Raw genomic sequence first — 25,340 nt, forward strand, 5'->3', positions numbered from 1 at the left:
TGTGATTGAGATTCAGTGCAGTAGTGGAGACAGGAGCCTTGAGCTGTTCCACTGGCAGCATTCCTTCCTAATGAATCATTGCCCTTCAACTTTGTGTTTTCATTTAACAATCACTAACATTTTTATTGGCGTCGGCTGCCAGCTCGTGTAAGGGGAGAGTAAATCTACAAGAGAGAGAAAGGGGACAGAGAGAGAGAAAAACGGAAAGGAGGGAGAAAGAAAGAAAGAAAGGATATGAGGGATAAAGAGGGGCGTGGTGGGGGAGGGGAGCGAACAAAGGGGGCTAAGGGAGGGAAAGGGATGTGGTTGAGAAAAGAGAGTGTGACATGGACAAAGTACAGCGAGATGAAGAGGAGAGAGAGAGAGAGAGAGAGAGAATGCCTAGTCTCTGCTAAAAGTATGGATGCTTTCCAATTGTGATTGTAGGCAGATTCTTTAGATGTGTGTGTATAAAGGGATTGGCTAAATGCTGGCAGCTCATGATTCAGTCGTCAAACCCTAGTAAGACACTGCCTCCACTATTCTGAAAATCCTTCCTTGCTGTAGATGTAGTATCTCACAATTGAGCAATGCACCAAGCTATGCTTTTTGATGTGTCATTTAGCATTACAGAGATTTCTATGGAAATAGGCTTGCCTGACTTTAGGTGGGCTTTACAGGAGTGGGTTGGCTTTGTCACCAAGGGAAACAGCAGACACAAGGTAGAGGAGTCGTGGAAAAGACAGGATGTGAATTACTGAACAATCAAACGCCCTTATATTTCATGAAACGGGAATGAAAAGAAGAGCTGGTTTTACTGAATGCTTATAATCCACAGTCAAACCAACACCAGAAATATTTCACTATGATGTACAGTATGCTGTGCTGTCAGAATCAGTGGAGTTGAGGTGACTATCTTGTACAATATGATACAATATTACATGCAGTGGAAGAGGATGATATTTCCAGATGTTCCTGGACTGATTGGCTGGACCTGTAATTACTGTCATCGCCCCTCCGCTACTGCAGCTGCCCCTCAGGGACCTGTTACATCACCTCACCTCTCCCCTGGCCCTCCTTCTTGGACAGGTAGCCCCCTCTGCAGCTGGGCTGGGCAATGCCTCACTGGCAGCACTGGCGCCAGGGCCTGAGGAGGGCAGGGACCGGAAGGGGGTGAGTGGGGCGGGGAGGGGACGTGGGGGGATGTGTGGGAGTGGGATGGAGGAGAGGGATTTGTGCCCTTTCAGCTCGTCTTCAGCTCTTCACGCTCCACTGAGCACAGTAACAGATAAGCGCACCCTGCAGCTCTGCATAATGACCGGCTACATCCACTAGACTACAGCCCACCACACCTCCTCTCCCCGCACCTCCCCTCTCCTCCCTCTCCACTCTCTTTCTTTCTCCTCCTCTGCTGGCCTGACACATAGCATAACACCAGACACCAGAAAAACAACCCACAAAAAAATGTATTCACCTATTGTTTAGGACCAGTAAACAAATCACAAGTAGCAATACATATGCTTGAAATGGTTGCAGAAATGTGCTCTCACTGTGCTAAGGCCTTGTGCCTTCACACAGGAGTGGATTCATTACAAACCAGTCTTCTCTCCTCGTGTGGTACCAAACCAGTGGAGTAGACAAAAGGATAATATCATCTAATCCATCTCTAGTTCAGTTCAGCTTACAGTGAGTATGGTTAAAGGACCAACCACCACAATCACTCACAGTCCTTAATGATCTACTGTGACTCACACCTGTGAGTACAGCTCACCATCTGTGTGTGTGTGTGTGTCTCCACACTCCAAAGCCATACCAGTGCCCCCTCCTCCTCTACCGCGGAGGCTGCTGAGGTTGGGCAAATTTGAGCGTAACCAGGAGAAATAGAGAAGAGAGAGACAGAGAGAGAGAGAGGAGGGGGGCGCAATCAGAGAGAAGGGGGGTGCAGGCAGGAGCGAGTGAGTGACAGACGGAGGCGAGGAGAGGAGAGGGAGCAACCTTGGCAGCACCTGTGACCCACAATGCAGAAGTACCCGGGTGAACACCTGAGCAGCACCTGGATGCAATCACTGCCTGGGTCAGGGGAGGGGCCCTCGCGGGACAGAATGCGAGCTCACCGACACCTGCACCAGTTAAACACGCTCGGGATGCTAGCGCCATGTGGGATTTGGCTCTCCATGATAAGCCTTAAGGAACAATTAAAAACAAATAGGAGAAAAAGACACTACCGAGGCACTGAGAGAGATTGATTTTTCCCCCCGCTGCACAAAAGGCAGGGAGAATACATCTTGGCGCTGTCATGGCCCCTCTTATGCACATAACCCTAGGCAACAAAATGCTCTGAACACTTTGCATTGTCACTAAACGACTGCATCATTTCATTTCCTGGAAACCCATTACGTTTCATAAAAAGGAGATGAAAAACAGATGAGAACAATTCTTCTGTGCACGGAGAATTCATTTAGCAGAAAGCAGAGGGAGAAGAGAGGAGAGAGAGGAGGGCTAACTGCAGAACACTCTGCAGGCTGGCAATGAGGATGCAAATCTCAGAAACTAGTGCTGCATGGGCTCCACAATTATTTTCCTGGTGACAGCAAGCATTACAGCTTTAATTACCCAGATAAGGCAAGCAGCACAAACTATTCTTGGACACTGTTCAATTTAAACTGTGTGATATTCATCTGTTCCAAGGATACTGAGCAATGCTGCTTTTAAAAAAGGTGTACTTTCATCCAGATTGAAATTGTTGTATGAAAAGCATTGATGCACTTGGATACATGGTCACAGTGGTCTTGGACACACTAACAGGGGTTGGCTGGCCTTCAAGGACAGATTGTGATTTAAACTCCACCTTCACTGCTCTCCTCTTGTCCATCTATCAACAGCGAAAGCATGTCAGTCTGGACTTTTCCTGAGCATACACACAGACTTTAAGATTGGTCCAAGGCCTGGCTGCTTTTTATGTTGAGGAGCTATGGAGAAGGCCTCACATTTTCAATAAAGGAGACTGTGGAACCTAGTCTCCACATATTCTGGCCTGAAAACTAAAAAGCACTTACCTCCAGGGAATTATATGGGAAAAAAATGAATCGACAGAGAAAACACTTTCTATGAAAAAAAAGTATTTTTCATCTGTTACAGATCAATCAGGGTATCAGATGGAAACCCAGTAACCACTGTCTCTAGAGGAACAGGCAGAGGGAGGAGCTGGGACCATATCCACAAAGCATCTCAGAGTAGGAATGCTGATCTAGGATATGTTCATATAATCTTATTTATCATGATCTAAAAGGCTAATCTGATCCTAGATCAGCACTCCTACTTTGAGACGCTTTGTGGATACGGGCCCTGGGCTCTGGGCTGGTGGGAGCACAGACCACAGAGTAGGGCAGAGACTGTCTGTCCCTATCTAGGGGCCTCCAGTCTGTCTCTGGGACCCAGGCCACAGTCCCTTGCTCCATTAACTGCCACCTAGTAGATTTAATCTGCCTGGAAATATGAGCAGTGGTTAAACAGGTTAGTGAGGGGAATTTTCACAGTAATCCCTAGGATGGTGTTCAACAACTGGAAGGCAACACAACACACACCTCTGAGATCATCATGGGTGACTCTGGCTAAATACAGTCCCATGCCACTGCAGACATTATGTAACTTGGAAATACCATTAGTCCACCAAATCAAGTCTAATGACAGAAGGCCTGGATGTGTGTGGTGAGCTAGTTATATTAATCAGATTTGTTTTAATAGTACTACACACATAGAGCATATGAGGTGCACTGGAGGAATGTGAGGGTGTATCGTAGCAGCTCAGCAGAGTTATTAATACAGACAGTCACATGGCTGAACACACACACATACAGTCAAAAGTTTGAACACACCTACTCATTCTTTATTTTTACTACTTTCTACATTGTAGAATAATAGTGAAGACACCAAAACTATGAAATAACTCATATGGAATCATGTGGTAACCAAAAATGTGTTAAAAAAATCCAAATATATTTTATATATATTATAATATTATATAATTTTTTTTCTTCAAAGTAGCCACCCAGTGCCTTGGTGACAGCTTTGCACACTTTTGGCATTCTCTCAACTGCCTTAATGAGGTAGTAACCTAGAATGCATTTCAATTAACAGGTACGCCTTGCTAAAAGTTAATTTGTGGAATTTATTATCTTCTGAATGTGTTTGAGCCAATCAGTTGCATTGTGACAAGGTTGGGGTGGTATACAGAAGATAGCCCTATTTGGCAAAAGACCAAGTCCATATTATGGCAAGAACAGCTCAAATAAACAAAGAGAAATTACAGTCCATCATTACTTTAAGACATGAAGGTCAGTCAATCAGAAAAATATTCAAGAAATTTTAAAGTTTCTTCAAGTGCAGTCGCAAAAATCATCCAGCGCTATGATGAAACTAACTGGCTCTCATGAGGACCACCACAGGAAAGGAAGACCCAGAGTTACTTCTGCTGCAGAGGATAAGTTACCAGCCTCAGAAATTGCAGCCCAAATAAATGCTTCACAGAGATCAAGTAACAGACACATCTCAACATCAACTGTTCAGAGGAGACTGTGTGAACCAGGCCTTCATGATCGAATTGCTGCAAAGAAACCACTACTAAAGGACACCAATAAGAAGAGACTTGCTTGGACCAAGAGACACGAGCAATGGACATTAGACCGGTGGAAATCTGTCCTTTGGTCTGATGAGTCCAAATGTGAGATTTTTGGTTCCAACCGCCGTTTTTTTGTGAGACGCAGAGTAGGTGAACGGATGATCTCTGCATGTGTGGTTCCCACCGTGAAGCATGTAGGAGGAGGTGTGATGTGGGTGGCTTGTTGGTGACACTCTGTGATTTATTTAGAATTCAAAGCACACTTACCCAGCACAGCATTCTGCAGCGATACGCCATCCCATCTGGTTTGAGCTTACTGAGACTATCATTTGTTTATCCACATGACAAAGACCCGAAACACACCTCCAGGATGTGTAAGGGCTATTTGACCAAGAAGGAGAGTGATGGAGTGCTGCTGTAACGGATGTGAAACGGCTAGCTTAGTTAAAGGTGGTGCGTGCTAAATAGCGTTTCAATCGGTGACATCACTTGCTCTGAGACCTTGAAGTAGTAGTTCCCCTTGCTCTGCAAGCGCCACGGCTTTTGTGGAGCGATGGGTAACGATGCTTTGTGGGTGACTGCTGTTGATGTGTGCAGAGAGTCCCTGGTTCGCGCCCGGGTATGGGCGAGGGGACGGCCTAAAGTTACACTGTTCCACTGCATCAGATGATCTGACCTCCTCAATCACCCAACCTCAACCCAATTGAAATGGTTTAGGATGAGTTGGACTGCAGAGTGAAGGAAAAGCAGCCAACAAGTGCTCAGCATATGTGGGAACTCCTTCAAGACTGTTCAAAATATAATCCTCATGTAGCTGGTTGAAAGAATGCCAAGAGTGTGCAAAGCTGTCATCAAGGCAAAGGATGGCTACTTTGAAGAATCTATTTTGATTTGTTTAACTATTTTTTCATTACTACATGATTTCATGTGTTATTTCATATATTGATGTCTTAACTTTAATTCTTGTCACGGTTGTGTGGAGAGACGGACCAAGGCGCAGCGTGATTAAAGTTCCACATATTTATTTAATCAAAACTTCCAAACAAAAAGAAACAATGAACCGTAACAGAGGTGCTACATGCACTAACTCAAAACAATATCCCACACAGCAGGTGGAAACAGGGAACCCTTAAGTATGATCCCCAATTAGAGACAACGACCCTCAGCTGCCTCTAATTGTGAACCATACCAAGAGCACCAACATAGAAATAATAAACCTAGAACACCACCTAGTCTCGCCCTGACCTACTATACCATAGAGAACCAAGGGCTCTCTATGGTCAGGGCGTGACAATTCTACAATTGGTAAAAAGAAAATCCCTTGAATGAGTAGGTGTGTCCAAACTTTTGACTGGTACTGTATACATACATACTCTACATACGTACTCTATACACACACAGACACACACACACACTAACTCTCATACTCAAACTCTCATTAAATCACTTTCAACATACTCAGCAAACAATGGTCACCAAACCTACTCCAAAGGTCACTAAACCTACTCCAACTGTCAAGAGGAAGGTTGCAACAGATTTTTTACTGCAAAAAAAGAGAAAAGTGATCAAAAGACAGCAACGATGTTTCATGTTTCTGGATGTCCTTGTAGGACATTTCCCCTTCTTTCTCTTCTTCTTTGACACAGAGCCATCAACGTGACTCAACGTGACTCACGGAATAAATCCTGTCTTGTGAAATGAAGCAGTGATTTCCAAGTGCCATCTGAGAGCCAGGCTGAAAGTCAATAGCTCTTCCTAGCCTCTGTTTTTAATGGTACATATAGGCCTTGTCTATGCCAAACTGAAGAAAAAGACCAAACACCGTCAATTTTTATAGAATAGAACTCACCCAAGGTGAATGAAGAAGCTCAAAGCCAAAATAAGTGAGAAATCATTGGAGGACTTATTTAAACTGGCACCTGAAGCAGCGTACAGTAACCCTCAACACCTTTCCTCCTCACCTAGGTGGGTGAATAGGCTCTGTGCTTCTACTCAACAGAAAAGGGGTAACAAAAAATGGTAATCACACTGCTGCTAGTCTATTTATATCTTATCATCTGTACTAATTGTTCAAATTGCAACAGACTGTTAAACGTTTCCTCTCCATTCTACAGTAAGAGATGAAACTCAGCAGGAAATAAGATCCAAGTCTGGTACTCATATAGTCATCCCAATTAACCAGCATAGGGCTCTCAGGAAATACAACTCAATGAGTCCTTTCATGCTCTCAATGCAGGAGCAGATACAAGTATAGCTATCGTTCACTATAGGTCTAGCAACTCTGAAAAATGAAACAACATTACAGGGCCAGGAGAATTCTCCATGTACCGCTGTTAAATGAACATATTGAAGATATAGAACCACTCATATGTACATAAAGAACACCTTCCAACTATTGAGTTGCACCACCTCCTTTTGCCCTCAGAACAGCCACAATTTGTCGGGGCATGGACTCTACAAAGTGCCGAAAGCATTCCACAGGGATGCTGGCCCATGTTGACTCCAATGTTTCCCACAGTTGTGTCCAAGTTGGCTGGATGTCCTTTGGGTGGTGGACCATTCTTGATACACACTGGAAACTGTTGAATGTGAAAAACCCAGCAGTGTTGCAGTTCTTGATACAAACCGGTGCGTCTGGCACCTACTACCATAACCTGTTCAAAGGCACTTAAATCTTTTGTCTTGCCCATTCACCCTTTGAATGGCACACATACACAATCCATATCTCAATTGTCTCAAGGCTTTAAAATCATTATTTAACCTGTCTCCTCCCCTTCATCTACACTGATTTTAGTGGATTTAACAATTGACATCAATAAGGATTCATAGTGTTAACCAGGATTCATCTGGTCAGTCTATGTCATAGAAAGTGCAGGTGTTCTTAATGTTTTGTACTCTCAGTGTATATACACATATGCAGAGATGTGGACCACAAGCTGACCCAGAACGCATGGTGACACTACAGGGAAATCTCAGGGCTACAGTGCCTTCAGAAAGTATTCATACACCTGGACTTATTCCACATTTTGTTGTGTTACAGCCTGAATTCAAAATGGATTAAATTGATAATTTGTATTACCCATCTACACACAATAACCCATAATGTCAATGTGAAAACATGTTTTTTGGACATTTTTGCAACTTTATTTAAAATGAAATAAATAAATATCTCATTTACATAAGTATTCAGACCCCTGAGTCAATACTTTGTAGAAGCACCTTTGGCTGCAATTACAGCGTTATGTGTCGTCTTGGGTATGTCTCTATCAGCTTTGAACATCTGGATTTGGGCATTTTCTCCCATTCTTCCATGCAGATTTTCTCAAGAGCTGTTAAGTTAGATGGGGAGTGGCGGGGAACAGCAAATCTTCAAGTCTTTTCACAGATTATCAAGGTTATTCAAGTCTGGGCTTCAGCTGGGCTACTCAAGTTCTTTCACATTCTTGTTCTGAAGCCATTCCAGCATTGCTCTGGCTGTATACTTGGGGTCGTTGTCCAGTAGGAATGTAAATATTCGTCCCAGTTTAAGGTCATTTGCACTCTGAAGCAGATTCTCATCAAGGATTTGCCTGTATTTGCCTCCATTCATTGTTCTCTCTATCCTTACCAGTCTCAGGTGGGGACTGCCACCACCATGCTTCAAGGTAGGGATGATGTTAGATGGGTGATGAGCTGTGTGTGGTTTTCTCCAGACATAGTGCTTTGCATTCAGGCCAAAGAGTAAAATGTTTGTCTCATCAGACCCCCGAATCTTTTATGTCCTTTATGTTCTGTCCAGGTGTTCTGTCATTTTTCTCAGGAATGGCTTCTGTCTGGCCACTGTCCCATAAAGCCCAAATTGGTGAAGTGCTGTAGAGACTGAGGCAGGTTCTCCCATTTTTTATTTTTTATTTTTATTTCACCTTTATTTAACCAGGTAGGCTAGTTGAGAACAAGTTCTCATTTGCAACTGCGACCTGGCCAAGATAAAGCATAGCAGTGTGAACAGACAACACAGAGTTACACATGGAGTAAACAATTAACAAGTCAATAACACAGTAGAAAAAAGGGGAGTCTATATACAATGTGTGCATCTCAGCCAAGAAACTCTGTAGTTCTGTCAGAGTGGTCATTGGGTTCTTGGTCACCTCCCTGACCAAGGTTTGGTCGGGCAGCCAGCTCTAGGCAGAGTCTGGGTAGTTCCATATTTTGTCAAATTCCCAATGATGGAGACCACTGTGCTCCTCGAAACTTTCAAGACTCTAGAAATTGTTTTATACCCTTCCCTTGATACACGGAGTGCACAACACATTCGGAATACCTGCTATTTCCATGACAAAGACTGACCAGGTGAATCCAGGTCAAAGCTATGATCCCTTATTGATGTCACTTGTTAATTCTACTTAAATCAGTGTACATTGAGGGGGAGGAGACAGGTTACAAAATTATTTTTAAGACTTGAGGAAGTCTTTCTAAATCATGTCCAAACAATTCAATGACTTTCTGAAGGCACTGTAAATGAGAGACATCAGTAACAAGCCCAGATTTTTCTTCTGATTTAGATTCATATTAAAGCAGAAAGATTTTCCCATCCCAATAATACAAAAAAAACAAGTGTGTTTTGCCCTGCCAACTGTTACCTTTTGTGTCTTGAATATCAACAAAAGACTAAACCAATTTCTCTTTGTGATCATAATCTGTTTGACCAGTAAATACTACACCCGCTGAAGAGGCAGGATTCCCTATCTGCATGCATATTTCTATTTAATCTAAAGCTGGATTAGTGCTTATTAAATATTGCCTCAAACAACTACTCACAGTCAGCGTTATGCAACACCCTCCACTCCTTCCTCAGAGAAACACTGGTATACAGGACACATCCTCAGCCGGGGGAGAGACAGGGCAAGGGGGGCTGGACATAGGCCATAATCATCTTTTACCTTAGAGTTTCTAGAACTTGTTCTAGGATTCCGTACATGGAATGTAGAGTGAACAGAAGAATAGGAGGGGAAAGGGAGCAGAGGTATACTTATTTAATACATCTAGATCCTCAGTGGGAGTTATAAATACTAAGAATATTGCATTTGCAACACTGGATGGGATTGAACACGTCGTTCCATTATAATACTCACTCCATCCTTTCCCACTTTGTTTGCCGCTTACCATTATTTACTGTTTACTGGATTTTGTCAAGGAGCAGCATTTGCATACATACAAACATGGAAACACAATGAGCAGCATGTCCGTGTTGCTCACCAACTCGTCATCTACACAGGCAGTGATTGAGTCAGAGGGATCTACATGGCCTTCTGAGTGAGACAGTGAGCTGATACTGCACTACTGTATGTATGGATAGTGTAGCGTGCTGAGGAGAATGTGTCGTCATGCAGTAAGAGGATTGGGGGGGGGGGGGTGACCGCCTAACCCGCTCTGACACAGGCACTATGCTAGCCCCAAGAGAGGCTGCTGGTGCCATCACAGACAGCTCACACGACACCCTGCCTTTCTCCTCATCCTAATCCACATTCCTCACCCCCCAACCCACAGGCTTTACTCGTGAGGGACAGACAATAAGGCATGAGGCAAGAGGGGGTAATTCTGATCATCATCTATTTATGTAGATTCATATCTGATTCCTGAAAGACATTGGGTACTCCTGTTCCCATTATATGTACAACACAGTTTACTATTCATTTGTTATTCTACTATCCCCAAGCTGTACAAAGACAAAGCCCCAATGAACCAAAGATGACCTCTAGAATGAGCCTCCATTATTCAAGTCATGCAGCATATTCTGCTGGTAACTGTCATTAAAATGTAATGTCAAATAAACAGTCATTGCCAGCCATCTGTTGGGCACGAACAACTGTAACATGTTCATTATCATACACAATAGCTGACCTCAAATAACCCCAAGCTGCTTTCAACATGTCATACTTCTCTTTGGTTGAATGATGGAGTCGGGTCTGAGCCAACCGTCTCCTCTGTTCCATTTACAAACCATGAAATAAAATACAAAGACAAAAACATGCACACACACACACAATACAATCAGGACAATGGCTTGCTGGCTTTTCTTCGACTAAGTACGTCTTAGGAGGTAAGATTTCTTATCTAAACTAAAGCTGATTTAGATGTTGTTCAAAAACATTGCAAATTAGGTTTCCTGGTCATTGTGAGTCAGGTCTGACGAAGCCAAGGACTGTATGGGTCTGAACACACACAAAGCAGTGAGTAAGGAAGACCATTGTTCCTTTCCACCTGCAGAACTATCAGTAAAGCACGGCACACTTAAATAATATAAACACACAAATCGGAACAATGTACATTCTTATACAATTCCAAATAGAATACCAAAAATACAGCTCAGTAAATGTGGCAGTGAGTCATTGAACCTATGCTTCCAATCGTTCAAAACATGTTATCTTCTTTTAAATGCATTGAGTAACCACATACACTGAGGTATCTAAACAAAGGGTCTACATCATCCAAATATTTGTCAAAGGAAACTGCAGACCATTGAGATTTGGATTAAGATAATCCATTTAGATGACCATGGCTCGGTTGTAAAACTCCATTGGTGAGATCAAACAAAAATGGGTCACGTAGTACTGTACAACCAGAGGGTTCCCTTGGAAATGCTGCGTGTGTAGTTGTAATGCATAATTGTATAACGTCCCTGCATGCGTGTTCCACCTCTTTCATTGGTGAGGAATAACCTTTCAGGCTTGATTTAATAAGGTCGCTCCAAACTAGGTAATTCCATGTAAATCCCAGATATTACTGCTGAAATTCAATTGCATTGAAGACCAGGCTCATCTTCCAATCCCAGCCTCTGATAAGCACAGGCAATTTAGGCCCACAATCAGATTGTCTAATGCCCTGACACATCATTGCAGCAGATCATTTCTATATTGTGCCACTTATAAGCATAATTACAGCCAGAGCCAGAGAACAGAGAGGAGCCCACCTACCCAAATACATCCTGTGATGAATCGCCACAAAGATAACATTTCATTTTCAGTCGTCTCCTGCACCAGCACCCATCCGTAAACTATCCACCTTGCATGGCAACCAGTCTCCAGGGCAATCTTACAATGAGCCGGGGATTCAGTTGCCCATTAAACTGTCATGTGCTAACACATCACAATGACTCCAGGAGAAAGGCCAGTGTAATATATAGCTTTTAATTGTTAGAATGTAACCATCACATCAGAGGGGAATAAATAACCTTTAGAAATTCTAACCCACCATTTAGGTTTGATAAATCTATAATATGGTTTTATGATGGGGATTTCTTTAACCAGTGATCATCATTCTTATCTGTTCATACTCAACAGTGATTATATACTGGGGTGGCAAAGGACCAGCACAGTAAATTCAATCTCGTAAATCTCCAAAAGCATCCCAATCTGAATGGAGTCACTACTGGCTTCAAAATAAAGGCTTTTATTTGAAAGGGAATTATCATACTGCTGCTGGTAGCAGACAAATGGAGGTGGTGGTGCAACATCAGAGCAGCACAATCAGGCTACGCATGATTTAACAAACCCAAACGCTAAGTCTGTATAAACCATCACAGATCACCTGCCATTCAAGCATCTATTAGAAATCCTAAATGATATCCCACAATGGTGATGGTGGGCTGTTTTGTATGAAATGGTCTCTGGCACATCTGCTTGGTTAACCCCCCTTTCTTAGACACCACCTCCCCTGCCACTGGAAGTAGCCGATGGCTTTTCTAATAGCTAGAAGACAGTCTTTTGTGATGGAAAACTGTACTGATGGCGTTACTTCCACCCTGGGGGAGGGTCAACTTCTGAAGATGATCACCACAGGAGGAGAGAGGGAGATGGAGAGCAGGAGAGAGAGGGTGAAGTAAGGAGAGAGTGTGAGGAGAGGAAGGGATAGGAAGTGGAAAAACACCCGACCTAGCGGGCTGTGGGGGCTGCCACTTCCAGATGTGTGACATGCCTTGTCCACACAGGGCTAAAGGGATTTGTTTTTAAATAAAATGGATCTCTGAGACCTTTTGGCATGTGAGGGGTGAGGTGTTGAGAAGCACCTACTTACCCATTATGCTGGAGTTCATAAAAGGTGTCTGGGACAATCCTTCATGGGACACTAATCGACTGCCACTCAAGTGATCACCATAATGAGGGCTGTCTGCCAAACCCTGGGGGGAGAGATCAGAGTATTAAACACATTATTAGGCTGCTTGGCTAATTGAGTGCTATGACAGTACACTAATTACTGAGGAAGGTAGAGCACAATTGGTCAACTGTCCCCTGAAACTGTACATTTTTCTCCTTTCCGTCATTAAAAATGACTTTTTAAATCTCTGACTGATTGTAAAAGCAGTAAAAACAGAACCCTGATCAGCCTGTTAACGCCACATGTTTCAGGATTAGAAAATACAAGGTTAATGATGCACATGTAATTCTGTGGATCTGAAGAGGCAGTGGGCTTTTTGAGAGAAGACATGTTGGCATGTTAATTGTACATACATTACATGGATCAGAACATGCATGATGCACAAACAAGCACATTCACATATGGATGAAAACAATTAGGAAAAACCCTTAGTCCAAATGGATACATAACAGCATCAGTGACTTGTGTCAATTCTAAGGCGTAGTTGCAGGGATTCATCTTCCAATGCCCTACAAGAGGCGGTCATGAACCAGTCCAAGAGATTCTAGCAAACCTCTCATAAAACGCAATACCCAATTCCAAGATCAGTTTTAAAATGTTTCCCCCATAAAAACGTTCTAGGTGGTGTATTTGTTTAGCTAAAGACAGCAAGTCTCAAAACGTTGCCAAGCAACATTTACACTAAACGCAACATATGCGGCTTTGTTTTTTTGAATGAAAACAAATCTCACTCACTTACGATAATTAAAAACCTCTATATACTGTGACAATAATGATTGTAATGTAAAACATTTAATAACAGGGTATTATATTCTATGACGGGGAAAACTGCCACCCTCCATCCTACCACGGTACCTGCAGCTTAAAAAATGCCCTTTTTCTCCTGCGGTCTTTCATGACAGTTATCAGCTTCAGGAGCTTAGGTCTAAATATCGGTCACAGTATGGTCTTTGAAAACTCAGGGTCCCCTGCAATAAAAGATACTCTGTAGCAGTACTAATCCCAGGCCCTGTGAAAATCCCCCTGCGCTCCAGTCAAATGCGTCCCTCCAAACTACATTAACTCCCACCGGAGGGACCGAGCAGCACTGGACGAGAATTTCTATAGAGCTTTTTTCCCCCAACTCGTACCCTCTGCATTCAACATACAGTAAAAAAAAAGTAAATCTTGTTATCCATCTTTTTTTGTGAGCAGACGGTGATGGAGTAATTTCAAAGGCAGTGGAGTGTTGTGCTGTGTCGAGGGAATCCACAGAGATTCCCCATTGTGTTCCTGCCAGGCCGCGCTCCCTGTTAATCACGCCATGAACGGACTCACTAATAACACCACCCCTGTGAGAGGCTCCGAAACACACACACACACACACACACACACACACACACACACACAAATACACACACACACACACAAATACACACACACAGGCAGGCAACAACAACCCATACAAACCTCTCCTGTACTACAAATCAAATCCCCCAGGTGTGTTTCAACTGACATTTAACCAAATAAAACAAAGAGTAGTAAGTAATCAACGACTTAATCTGGACATCTCAGTCCTCTATTTCCTCCTGGTCTTTTCTTCCCTGGTGAAGACAGCTGCCACAGAGCTGGAAAAGGCCAGCGAGGAGGGGCAGGTAGGGAGGACCAGAGAGAAGAAAGGCAGAGGGGATAATGGTCAGGGTGAGATCACACTACCCAGCCCTCCCTGTGTCTGCTCCTCTGCGACCATTAGATCATCAATCACAGAACCCTCATCATTTACAAACACTGCTCGGCTACGTCGGCCCAGACGCTAACACATGCTGTCACTGCGACCAACGGGGCCAGTTACCGCCAGCTACATAACTGTCAAATCACTACTTAAGCATGCAGGCCACAACTCCTGCCTTGCCCCTACCCCTCGCCACAGAGTTTAAAAAGTCATCTCCTAGATGGAGTGTGGCGTCCCAGGTGAATGTTTGGCTGCGCTGCGGTGGCTTGGGGAGGCATGATACGGGCGTGATGGACGTGTGCGGGGTGAGTGTCGCGGCAGGGCTGGGTCATGCGGGCTGCGGGGCCTCCTGCACTGGCGGTGGGCACAGCTCCGGCTGTCAGGCGGCTGGCCTGCAGCCACAACTGCCCATGATACGTTGGCTGGCTGGAAGCCAAGGTCAGCACGGAGGGCTGTAGTCTGTTCACAGTCCACTAATCATACACTGCTATCTTGAAGCACCCAAGCAGGCCCACTCGGACAGACACACTACACTGAACTCTTTGAATAACAGAAACCCACTTTCCGAAAAGCGTTTCTTCTGAGAAACCTTGCTTAGTATGAGTTGCTGAACACAATTTATGAAGCATTACAGTGAGAATTAGGGAAATACGATTTTTGAGACAAAAGCTGAATTGTAGATAAGTGCTTATCTACTGTTTAATGGATTTAAAGGGTTCTGTTCCTAGACTCCTCCCTGTCTTCCGGCTGGGCCAAACACACTGCTTGTCAAGGGGTGGGTGTAGCTGGTGCATCGAAGTCAGGCGCAGGAGAGCAGAGATGAGTGGACAAAGCACTTTACTCAGGCAATTATTAAAACAGGATGCAACCGCGTCACAAAAACAAATGCCCAAAGAACAAGTGAGGCAGCAGAAAGTACACACAACCAAGTACAAAGTACCGGCTGCCACAAAGCACTGGTACAAAAAACAAAACCCGACATATACCAGTCGGAAGCGTACCAACCTGACAATAAACAATTTCACACACAGACATGGGGGGAACAGAGGGTTATATACACGACAAGTAATGAGGGAATGAAAACCAGGACAAAACAAATGGAAAATGAAAGGTGGATCGGCGATGGCTAGAAGACCGGTGAGGTCGACCGCCGAACGCCGCCCGAACAAGGAGAGGAACCGACTTCGGCAGAAGTCATGACACTGCTTGACCTAATACTCCCTGTCTTTCCAAATCAAATCTCAGATGAAGATCTAAACCACATCTCAAAATCAGAGGATGTCCTTCCTCTTATTTGGGAATAAGCACCATTGTGCTATAAATACCACAGTATCTATGCATGTGTTCTGCTGCAGGCTATTTATCTGTGCACTCAGCACATTGCTAGTGAACATTGTAACTGCATTTTAGGTACACTGCTTCAACGTGAATGTGGCGCAGGAGTGTGGGGGAGCAGAGGCACAAAGATATAGCATACCATGGTCTGTACGGACAGACAGAGTGATGAATGGACAGATGTACTGGTGCAGGCAGAGATCAAATATGCCTGGGGATTAAAGAGATTGGCTCCATTCTCTTTGGTCAAAGTCATCCGGATGAACCTTTGACAGGCAGTGTATAGTTGCCTTTCCCCATCAATTTGGTGTCCATACTCACTCTCAATTATGTCTACAAAATCTCCTGAATAGCATGCGCTGCCAATAACAAAAGAAATGGTTTGGTATAAGGTGTAAATTAAGAGAACCCTGCAATTTGCTGTACAGAGAAACTAGAAGAAATACCATCCCCTATTAGGAGAATGGTTATTTCAGAGCAAGTCTTCTTCTCTGGCCTACATGAGTAATCACGTTGATAAAACACCTGTAAAACCTGGACAAACAACCCCATCTCTCTGGCTCTCTGGTATTTGTGTGTGCATCCGTGCGTATCTGTGTGAAGGTATGTGTGAAGGAATGTGTGAATGTATGTGGAAGTGTGTGTAAATGTATGTGGAAGTGTGTGTGTGTGTGTGTGTGTGTGTGTGTGTGTGTGTGTGTGTGTGTGTGTGTGTGTGTGTGTGTGTGTGTGTGTGTGTGTGTGTGTGTGCGTGCGTGCGTGCGTGCGTGCGTGTGTGTGTGTGTTTTTCCATGTTTGTGTGCATATGTGCAGTAATGGAGGCACAAACAGCTGTCTGCTTACTGATGCCCGCCCCTTGCAATGTCAAAAACGCTGATTTATATGCACCCAAAGCAAAGATATCTCAAACGTCTCCATCTTATAATTCGGATCAGGCAGCCGAAGGAACCATAGCCTGTAGAGGTTCATTCGGGAAGGGCATTGGAAAATAAACAAGGTAATGCGGGCCGAGCAGACCTGACATTTAACTGATTTCTGATGGAAAGTGACAGGAGATTGACGTTAAATGAAATTCATACAGGGCACCCAGAACCACCATGGTGTAGGAGACAAACAACAAATACAGAGACACAGAATATATATTCACACTTTGAAAAGAAATGCCATACGAACCAGTTGTGGTATGATTTCATGTCACGCATCATTCTATTTTTTATCTCTTTGCATGATGCATGATAAATTCAACGCAACTGATCATGCATCAGAAATAACATTTGAATTACGGTCAAAATATTCATATGAGTCTGGAAATCCTAATGGAAAGAATTAATTAATCACTCGTTGCGGGTACTGAAATAATTTCTAAGGAATATTCATAACCTAATATAAACATTAGTCACAGTTATAATTTCAATCAACCAAAACAAACAATATTTCCATTGATGTCCACTACCATAAATATAGTTTGCACCTTAAATCCTAATATTGGCACAGATCTACAAATGGTGGAGTAATTTTCCTCAATTCAGAAATTCCAAAGCGCACAACATTAATCAGCTTCCCCTGACAAATGCTTAATATTTCAGATTAGCGCAAATAATCCAATGCAAATGACAACATATTTAATCCCATCACTTAAGAGGATATTGGTGCCATGCAATTAGGTCATACTGGAAAAGAAAAGTATGCCAATTACAGGTCACAAAACATGACTGGTGCTCTCTCCCTCCCTGCCTCTGCAGTGAGCTGTAAATGTAACATGTTGATGTACTTAGTGTTAAATGATGTGGTGCAGAAAGGCCAGACAGAGGGAGACAGAGGAGTGAGGTGAGGGAGACAGAGGAGTGAGGTGAGAGAGACAGAGGAGTGAGGTGAGGGAGACAGAGGAGTGAGGTGAGGGAGACAGAGGAGTGAGGTGAGAGAGACAGAGGAGTGAGGTGAGGGAGACAGAGGAGTGAGGTGAGGGAGACAGAGGAGTGAGGTGAGGGAGTGCACGGAGAGTGAGTGGGCCGGTATTCTTACCCTGGAGGACTCGTAGGAGGGACTGGACGACTGGCCACCTGGGGCCCAGGAGGACGATGCCTGGCTCGGCCTCTCATCCATACCTGTCAGAAGAAGAGATGCACAACTCCATCAGCACAGTGTCCTCAGACTCCTTACCAACACACACACACAAACAGACTCTCTCTAATCTCACAAGAACACACACTCACACACACAGACATTTAACAGTTAGACAGAGCTGGAGTGACAGGTTACACATACAAACAAACACAGAAAGAGAGGGGCCATACAGCACAGGACAGGAACCAGTGTACCCCTAGAGGAACTGAATTAGACACTATTCAAAATGTGATATAACAAATGAATTGCAAAGTTGCATTGCTATCCAAAAGTGATTGTTTTTAACATTTCTTTATGATCTCTCCTGAATCAAAAGGTGAAGGCTGCAGTTAATCAAACAGGGCAGAGATATTTCACACGTCTAATGTCTCATAGCAACGGCCTCTCAGTTCTCCAGGGCGCCTGGTTTAACAAAAGACATAACGGTGCATCTACAGTCATGTCTGTCCCTGGGCGAGTGAGCATGCTGCCATTCTCTTGGCAGGAGGACAGACGACAGAGCAGAGTAGAAGAACGTGACTAATCTGTTATACCTCTATTCAAAGGCTGTGCTGCCTTACGAGTGCCAGGCACATTTTCACCGCGTCATTTATTTTGGTTTACATAAATCACGGACAAAAAAAATGTGCACTCCTTAGCATGTGTGCATGCTCAAAATGTGCTTCAGAGCACTAGAACTGGATGATTTGGCAGTGATGTATAGTCCAGCCCTGTCAAAACAGCTGAGCACTGAAACTTCATAAAACTCATTTTTTTTAAACTCCATGTTTCCAAAGACAGCAAAAATAAAATAATAGATAAACAAATAAATCAATAAAGTTGACACAATTGCATGAATTCAACATCTGCTATGTGATGAACAAATATAATATCTGACCTTTGAAATTACATTTATGGGGCCTGCTCAGTAAAGAGATATGATTCTGAGATTCTTCACGCTGTTTGAGCCAATATTGTTTTGTAGGTAACAGCATTCCACTCCCGGCCCCATGTAAGCTACATAATTGCAGGAGGGGGAGTAACATCAACATTTTGCAAGTTATTGATTGTTCCCTTTGTCATTTCACCCTGCTTCAGAAAACTGCAATACCATTCATTTGATTTCGCCCTCAAATATAACAGATCAGATTTCAAGGAATTGTATATACAATGAATCAAATATAGCTATTGCAGGGAGTAAACAAACCTTTAAACCATAACACAGACTCTCAGAGGGCCTGTAATCCACTTTAATTTGTTTAAAATTTCTAAAAAAAACACAAGTCTTTGGTTGCCTGAACCGTGCCACTTGACCGTATGGCTGGCCACACACTAAACACCAGCTATCTGGGCACACACTAAACACCAGCTATCTGGGCACACACTAAACACCAGCTATCTGGGCACACACTAAACACCAGCTATCTGGGCACACACTAAACACCAGCTATCTGGCCACACACTAAACACCAGCTATCTGGCCACACACTAAACGCCAGCTATCTGGGCACACACTAAACGCCAGCTATCTGGGCACACACTAAACACCAGCTATCTGGCCACACACTCAACACCAGCTAGCTGGGCACACACTAAACACCAGCTATCTGGGCACACACTAAACACCAGCTATCTGGCCACACACTAAACACCAGCTATCTGGGCACACACTAAACACCAGCTATCTGGGAACACACTAAACACCAGCTATCTGGGCACACACTAAACACCAGCTATCTGGGCACACACTAAACACCAGCTAGCTGGGCACACACTAAACACCAGAGAGCTGGGCTCACACTAAACACCAGCTATCTGGCCACACACTAAACACCAGCTATCTGGGCACACACTAAACACCAGCTATCTGGGCACACAAAAAACACCAGCTATCAGGGGAAACACTAAACACCAGCTAGCTGGGCACACACTAAACACCAGCTAGCTGGGCACACACTCAACACCAGCTAGCTGGGCACACACTAAACACCAGCTATCTGGGCACACACTAAACACCAGCTATCTGGCCACACACTAAACACCAGCTATCTGGGCACACACTAAACACCAGCTATCTGGGAACACACTAAACACCAGCTATCTGGGCACACACTAAACACCAGCTATCTGGGCACACACTAAACACCAGCTAGCTGGGCACACACTAAACACCAGTTAGCTGGGCACACACTCAAAACCAGCTAGCTGGGCACACACTAAACACCAGCTATCTGGGCACACACTAAACACCAGCTATCTGGGCACACACTAAACACCAGAGAGCTGGGCTCACACTAAACAACAGCTAGCTGTGAACACACTAAACATCAGCTAGCTGGGGGCACACTAAACACCAGCTATCTGCATTTGCATGAGTAGAACAAACAGGCCCTTTAGCGAGGGGAGAAGTAGACTTTTCCACAGTGAAAAAGAGCTAGGCCAACATCACACAATCACGATGTGCGGGCTAGACCCCGTGCCAAAGACAATGTAGAGGCCAGCCAATGTGAGGCTGGCAGAACTGCACAGAATGCAGCAGTCAACTCAACTCATGGCACCTTCATTGGCATACTCTAGCAATACACAGTAATACACTTTTTAAAAGTGAAACAATATGTTAACACTACACATAATAATATAACATTCTAAAAGGGGGAAACGCTGTACTCCACACTAGCTGTAGCACTTGGCTCTGACTATAGTGCAACCCTGCTTGGCTCTTTAGGGCACTAGTTGTCACCAGCTCCAGTCTCTAGACTCTGTCCTGACTGCCAGCTCCTGCCTGGGGCTCCAGGGTCCTCTCTCTACACACGACTACAGATATAGCTACACCAGCCAGGGACAACACAATATCACTATGCTTCACACTGATTGAGACAAACACAGAGCGGTAGAGTTGTCTTCAAATGAGGAGATAATGCTAAAATAGTCATCTACGGAATAGCAACATGACACGTTTTGTTAAGCATTCTCTACAAAAATAAATGTGTGAACGTGCTGGTTATATTATGAATATAAACACCAGTGGCATTTTTACAGATGTCGTTTTTGATTCTTCTGTGCTAAGCCCTTTCTTCAGGAGTATTTTTGTTCTCTAGCGAAACACTCAATCGAATCTGATGAAGGTAAATATGGCTGCTATTGATAGGTGAAATGTTAGGGAAAAAGACATGGGTTTTTATATCTACAGCACAGGGAAGTCCTTCTCTGAGGAGTAATTAGGTTTTTTGTCTTATATTTCTAATGTGGAATGCATTACTAATATCTCTGGAAGAAATATCTAAATGCACATCTGTGATGTCAATTCTAAGCTAACAGACAACAGGGCTTGAAAGAAAGTGGCCCAGGGACTCGGTTCCATTTGGCTTGGAAGGAAGGAACCGTCTCTCTGTGGTTTCTACTGTTATGAGTCAGCCACTCCATTTAACCACCCACCAAATCACTGACAACCAACGTCATGAGACACTGCTACAGTAGCTGAGGTCACACACACACCAACAGTTAAGCAGATAAAAGACAGAGGCATAATATTACTGTTGCCTGACAAATGTATTATAAGATCAAATCCACGTGTCTGTATTTCATCCAGGTCTCATCTGCTCTTAATACAGTCCATATTCACCTACCATTCATCACTTTCATCACGTTTGATGTGTAACAGGTTTTATGGAACAGGGTGCCCATGTCCTGCTGCTGGGAACAGAGAGGCTTCAGAGGTTCAGAGGTTCAGAGGATCAGAGGTTCAGAGGTTCAGAGGTATGGCACGCAGACCTGTCAGCCCCATCTGTGGCAGCTCTGCTCTGGAACAAACTCCATCATATATCCACTCCACTCCGCAACCCAGCACACTGGTCACACACTTAACATGGAATCATACTGCACTGCATTGACAGCCACATTGTCAGCTGTGCATGTGTGTGTGGCAAAGACCCTCTTCTAATTATTTCAGAACCCTAGTTCTCAATTATAGAATTGAACAGGAAATAGACAAAGACATTAAGCAGATATGAATGCTTCAGTTTGACTAGTGGGATTTTGCTCTCTGGCGTGCCCCCACTGCATAAACCTATGCCAAAGAATGTTCATTTACATGCAGTGTCTGTCGAGTAGAGGATTTAAATATGGATTTAACTTGGCACGGGCACTGCTCTGTGTGCAAATCTTTGTCTATCCTGTTTTCAAGTCTGGCAGTCATTAGATATCCTCCTTTAACTTTTCTTCTGTTTAGTATTTAGGACGAAATCAAAGCAATTCTTTGTTCATTGATTAAAATAACATTTGAAGGGCACTCTGGATATAGAAGACTAACTCCTAAGAGAGGTCTTAGGTTGGCATACTTTTATGAAGCCCTTAGCAATAAAACAAAATAAAAATAACTGATCAGTCAGTCACAGTCCTTCTTGTGATGTGCATTTCAAAATGCAGCCTGACACACAACCTGGTACTCATTTGCCTAGTCTCTGTAGTCTCTGTAGTCTCTGTAGTTGTTGTAGTCTCTGTAGTCTTTGTAGTCGTTGTAGTCTCTGTTGTCTTTGTAGTCTTATTTGTTGTAGTCATTGTAGTCTCTGTAGTCTTATTTGTTGTAGTCATTGTAGTCTCAGTAGTCTCTGTTGTCTTTGTAGTCTCTGTAGTCTTATTTGTTGTAGTCGTTGTAGTCTCCGTAGTCTTTGTAGTCGTTGTAGTCTCCGTAGCCTAATTTGTTGTAGTCGTTGTAGTCTCCGTAGTCTTATTTGTTGTAGTCATTGTAGTCTCCGTAGTCTTATTTGTTGTAGTCGTTGTAGTCTCCGTAATCTTATTTGTTGAAGTACTTGTAGTCTCCATAGTCGTTGTAGTCTCCGTAGTCTTTGTAGTCGTTGTAGTCTCTGCGATGCAGCCGAGGAACAAAGTCAGATCCAGAACCTTCTTTTCTTTTCAGAATAGTCTAATAAAAACATCCTGTACCAGCTTTTAACATCAACAAAACAAGTTCAACTAAAAGCATTTCTAGGGTCTATAATCTTTTCGGTTTATAAAAATAAAGACGTTTTCTGCTAATATCCTTTCAGAGGTTACCGTTTCTTCAGAGGAAAACAATCTCCCAAAAATAAGGACAGGAAATGTCTTGCTGATCTACATGTATGCCTCGACCTCGCTGAACTACTGTGATCAATTCCTCAATGCATACCAACACCTCTATCTGCACTATTTAGAGAAATCAGTGGCAAATATATTTACGGTTACACAGGAGCTCGGAAGAGAAGCTTAGGAGCATCGTTAAAATCACACCCTTTCTCATCCTAGGCACTGAATTCTTTTTTTTAAGTGAGATTGTCACAACAGTAAAAATGTCAAACAACAATTGAACGCCAGTTGCTAACATTCCTACATTTCATCTGCTATCTTACTACATAACTGCTACATAACTGTATGGAAACTCAACATCTTGAAAAAAAATGTATACATCAAAGAAATTACAACATTGTTTATTGACAGATTTATGGATAGAGACTGAATACAGACAAACAACTCATTGTAACACTGCTTGAGCTAGTAAGAACATTTAATCCAAATAAGCCACACTAAACATTGGAACTGTGTCGAAGTGCAAAATACAAATAAAATCTACAGCATCATTTAAATGAGGTAGCCTGAACAGCAAATGTTTAGCCTTATGAGTAACCTCACATGCAACCATGTTCAGTGTGGGGAACTGGAGCTTACATCACTGCCAACTGACTGTCAGGAACAAACACGTAATATCCTCCACGTCTCAAATCAAACACGTGAACACAACTTTGAATTGGAGGGCAAATATTTATCTTGGCAATGTCTGCTCTCCTCTGTAGTTTAATTGTTGAGCAGGTGTCCACATCCCCTCAGACATACAGTCAAAAGGGCACCGCACCGATTGTTCAAACGGACCCTGTTTTCTGGCAAACCACACTGAAAAAAGAAATGCATTTGTTACTTCACACAACTGTGAACGACCACTGCAAAAAACAACAAGCACACCAGACGCGACATCACAAAGCGATGTCCAAGTCATTTGGGAGAACTGAAAACACAGTTTTTCTTTGCCAAATTGCTAGGAAACCAAACATTCAGACCAAGCGGGCATCGCTTGTGGAATCACTGCGGGCTGCAATCAATATGGACCTACAGGGAAGCAACATCGTAAATGATGGCAAACAGTTGTGGCTGCCGATGCATTACCATGTCTTTACCAGTTGTGCTCTGCCTCCTCAGAGAGGAAATACGTCCTTTATAAATAGTCTAGGAGTGAAACATCAATACAGAAAGAAAACATACACAAGCTAGCCTCATACTTCACCTTACATGACTGAATCTACAGTGGGGTAAAAAATAATGAACTAAACATTCTCAGAATCTTAAATAATGAACACTACGCTCAACTGACATTTGTCAAAAAGCAATGAAGGCATCAGGTATAGTAATGGATTTTTGATTAATTGTTAAAATAAGTAAACAATACGGTGATTATTTCATGGTAGTAACCATTATAAAAAATCGGACAAAAAAATTCACCCCCTCACAATTAATATTTCTAATAGACTACCACTACTACAACTGCCTAGGCTCACCAGCCTGTTAATTGAATTAAGTCCAATTTGTGCAATGTAAAAATTGACTTTCCCATACACATGTAGCAATGAGAGGTTTGTCAGAGCTCGTGCAGTAGTGTCTTCATTAGACAGACTCTCTCTCAGCACTGAGATCCAGTCATCCACAAAGCGATGTCACAGACAGAGGCCTTGACAAGAAAATGACAAGACGCTTCTCCTTCGGGATCCCCTCCAACTCCGAGCAAACAGTCGTAAGGCAGGCAGCAGGCAGGTTAATAAGACATGCTGTAGCGATAGATAGATATACATTTTAATTTGTCACGGTATCTTTAATGAAACGCATCAAACAAGAGTGCCTGCAACCAAGCAACCAAGTCTGCCACAGTGCACAGCTTGAGCTGATTTGACTGTATGCAAAGAAGGGAGCTATTTTCGGTTGTTCACTTCCAATCTAACAGCTACTCTCTCATGTCACATGGAGACCGGCTCGGCTCGCTGCGAGGGACAACCCCTAACTGGGGCTGTGTGTGTGTGTTGGAGTACCCTAAACTGTTCACAACACACATGGAAGTAGACAAGAAATACGTTTTGATTGTGTGCAGAAAAATACATTTTTTTAAATAAAAAAGCATTGACTAGTTTTGGGCAGTATCCACATTTTCATACCATCATACCATTTCTCCATACCGGGGTATACGGTATTATCGAATGTGCACACAAGGGGTGCTAATCCCCCCCCCCCCCCCCGGCACAAAACCATTTAGGGAACATGGATCTTGATCTAGGGTGGGATTGAATGTCTTTGCTGTAACCAAGAAGCTTGATCTTGACATCTAGCCACTTAGCTAGCAAGTTAGCAAATCAAATGCATAGCCGGAGCCCTGAGCTGGATATAAAT

The 25,340-nt window shown here is 43.3% G+C and overlaps 1 protein-coding gene across 4 annotated transcripts in view; it reads right to left on the bottom strand.

Moving 5' to 3' along the window:
- LOC135549266 (transcription factor 12-like) overlaps nt 1-25,340 on the bottom strand; it is a 97,471-nt gene that overhangs the window by 59,800 nt on the left and 12,331 nt on the right. For all 4 annotated transcript variants that reach the window (XM_064979299.1, XM_064979295.1, XM_064979291.1 and 1 more), the window contains exons 4-5: nt 17,799-17,881; nt 12,650-12,752 (exon numbers count right to left, since the gene is read on the bottom strand). In XM_064979299.1, coding sequence (XP_064835371.1) covers nt 12,650-12,752; nt 17,799-17,881 — 186 coding nt within the window. The remainder of the gene's footprint in view (nt 1-12,649; nt 12,753-17,798; nt 17,882-25,340) is intronic.

This window comes from Oncorhynchus masou, chromosome 1, assembly GCF_036934945.1.
Source record: "Oncorhynchus masou masou isolate Uvic2021 chromosome 1, UVic_Omas_1.1, whole genome shotgun sequence".
Lineage (NCBI taxonomy): Eukaryota > Metazoa > Chordata > Actinopteri > Salmoniformes > Salmonidae > Oncorhynchus > Oncorhynchus masou.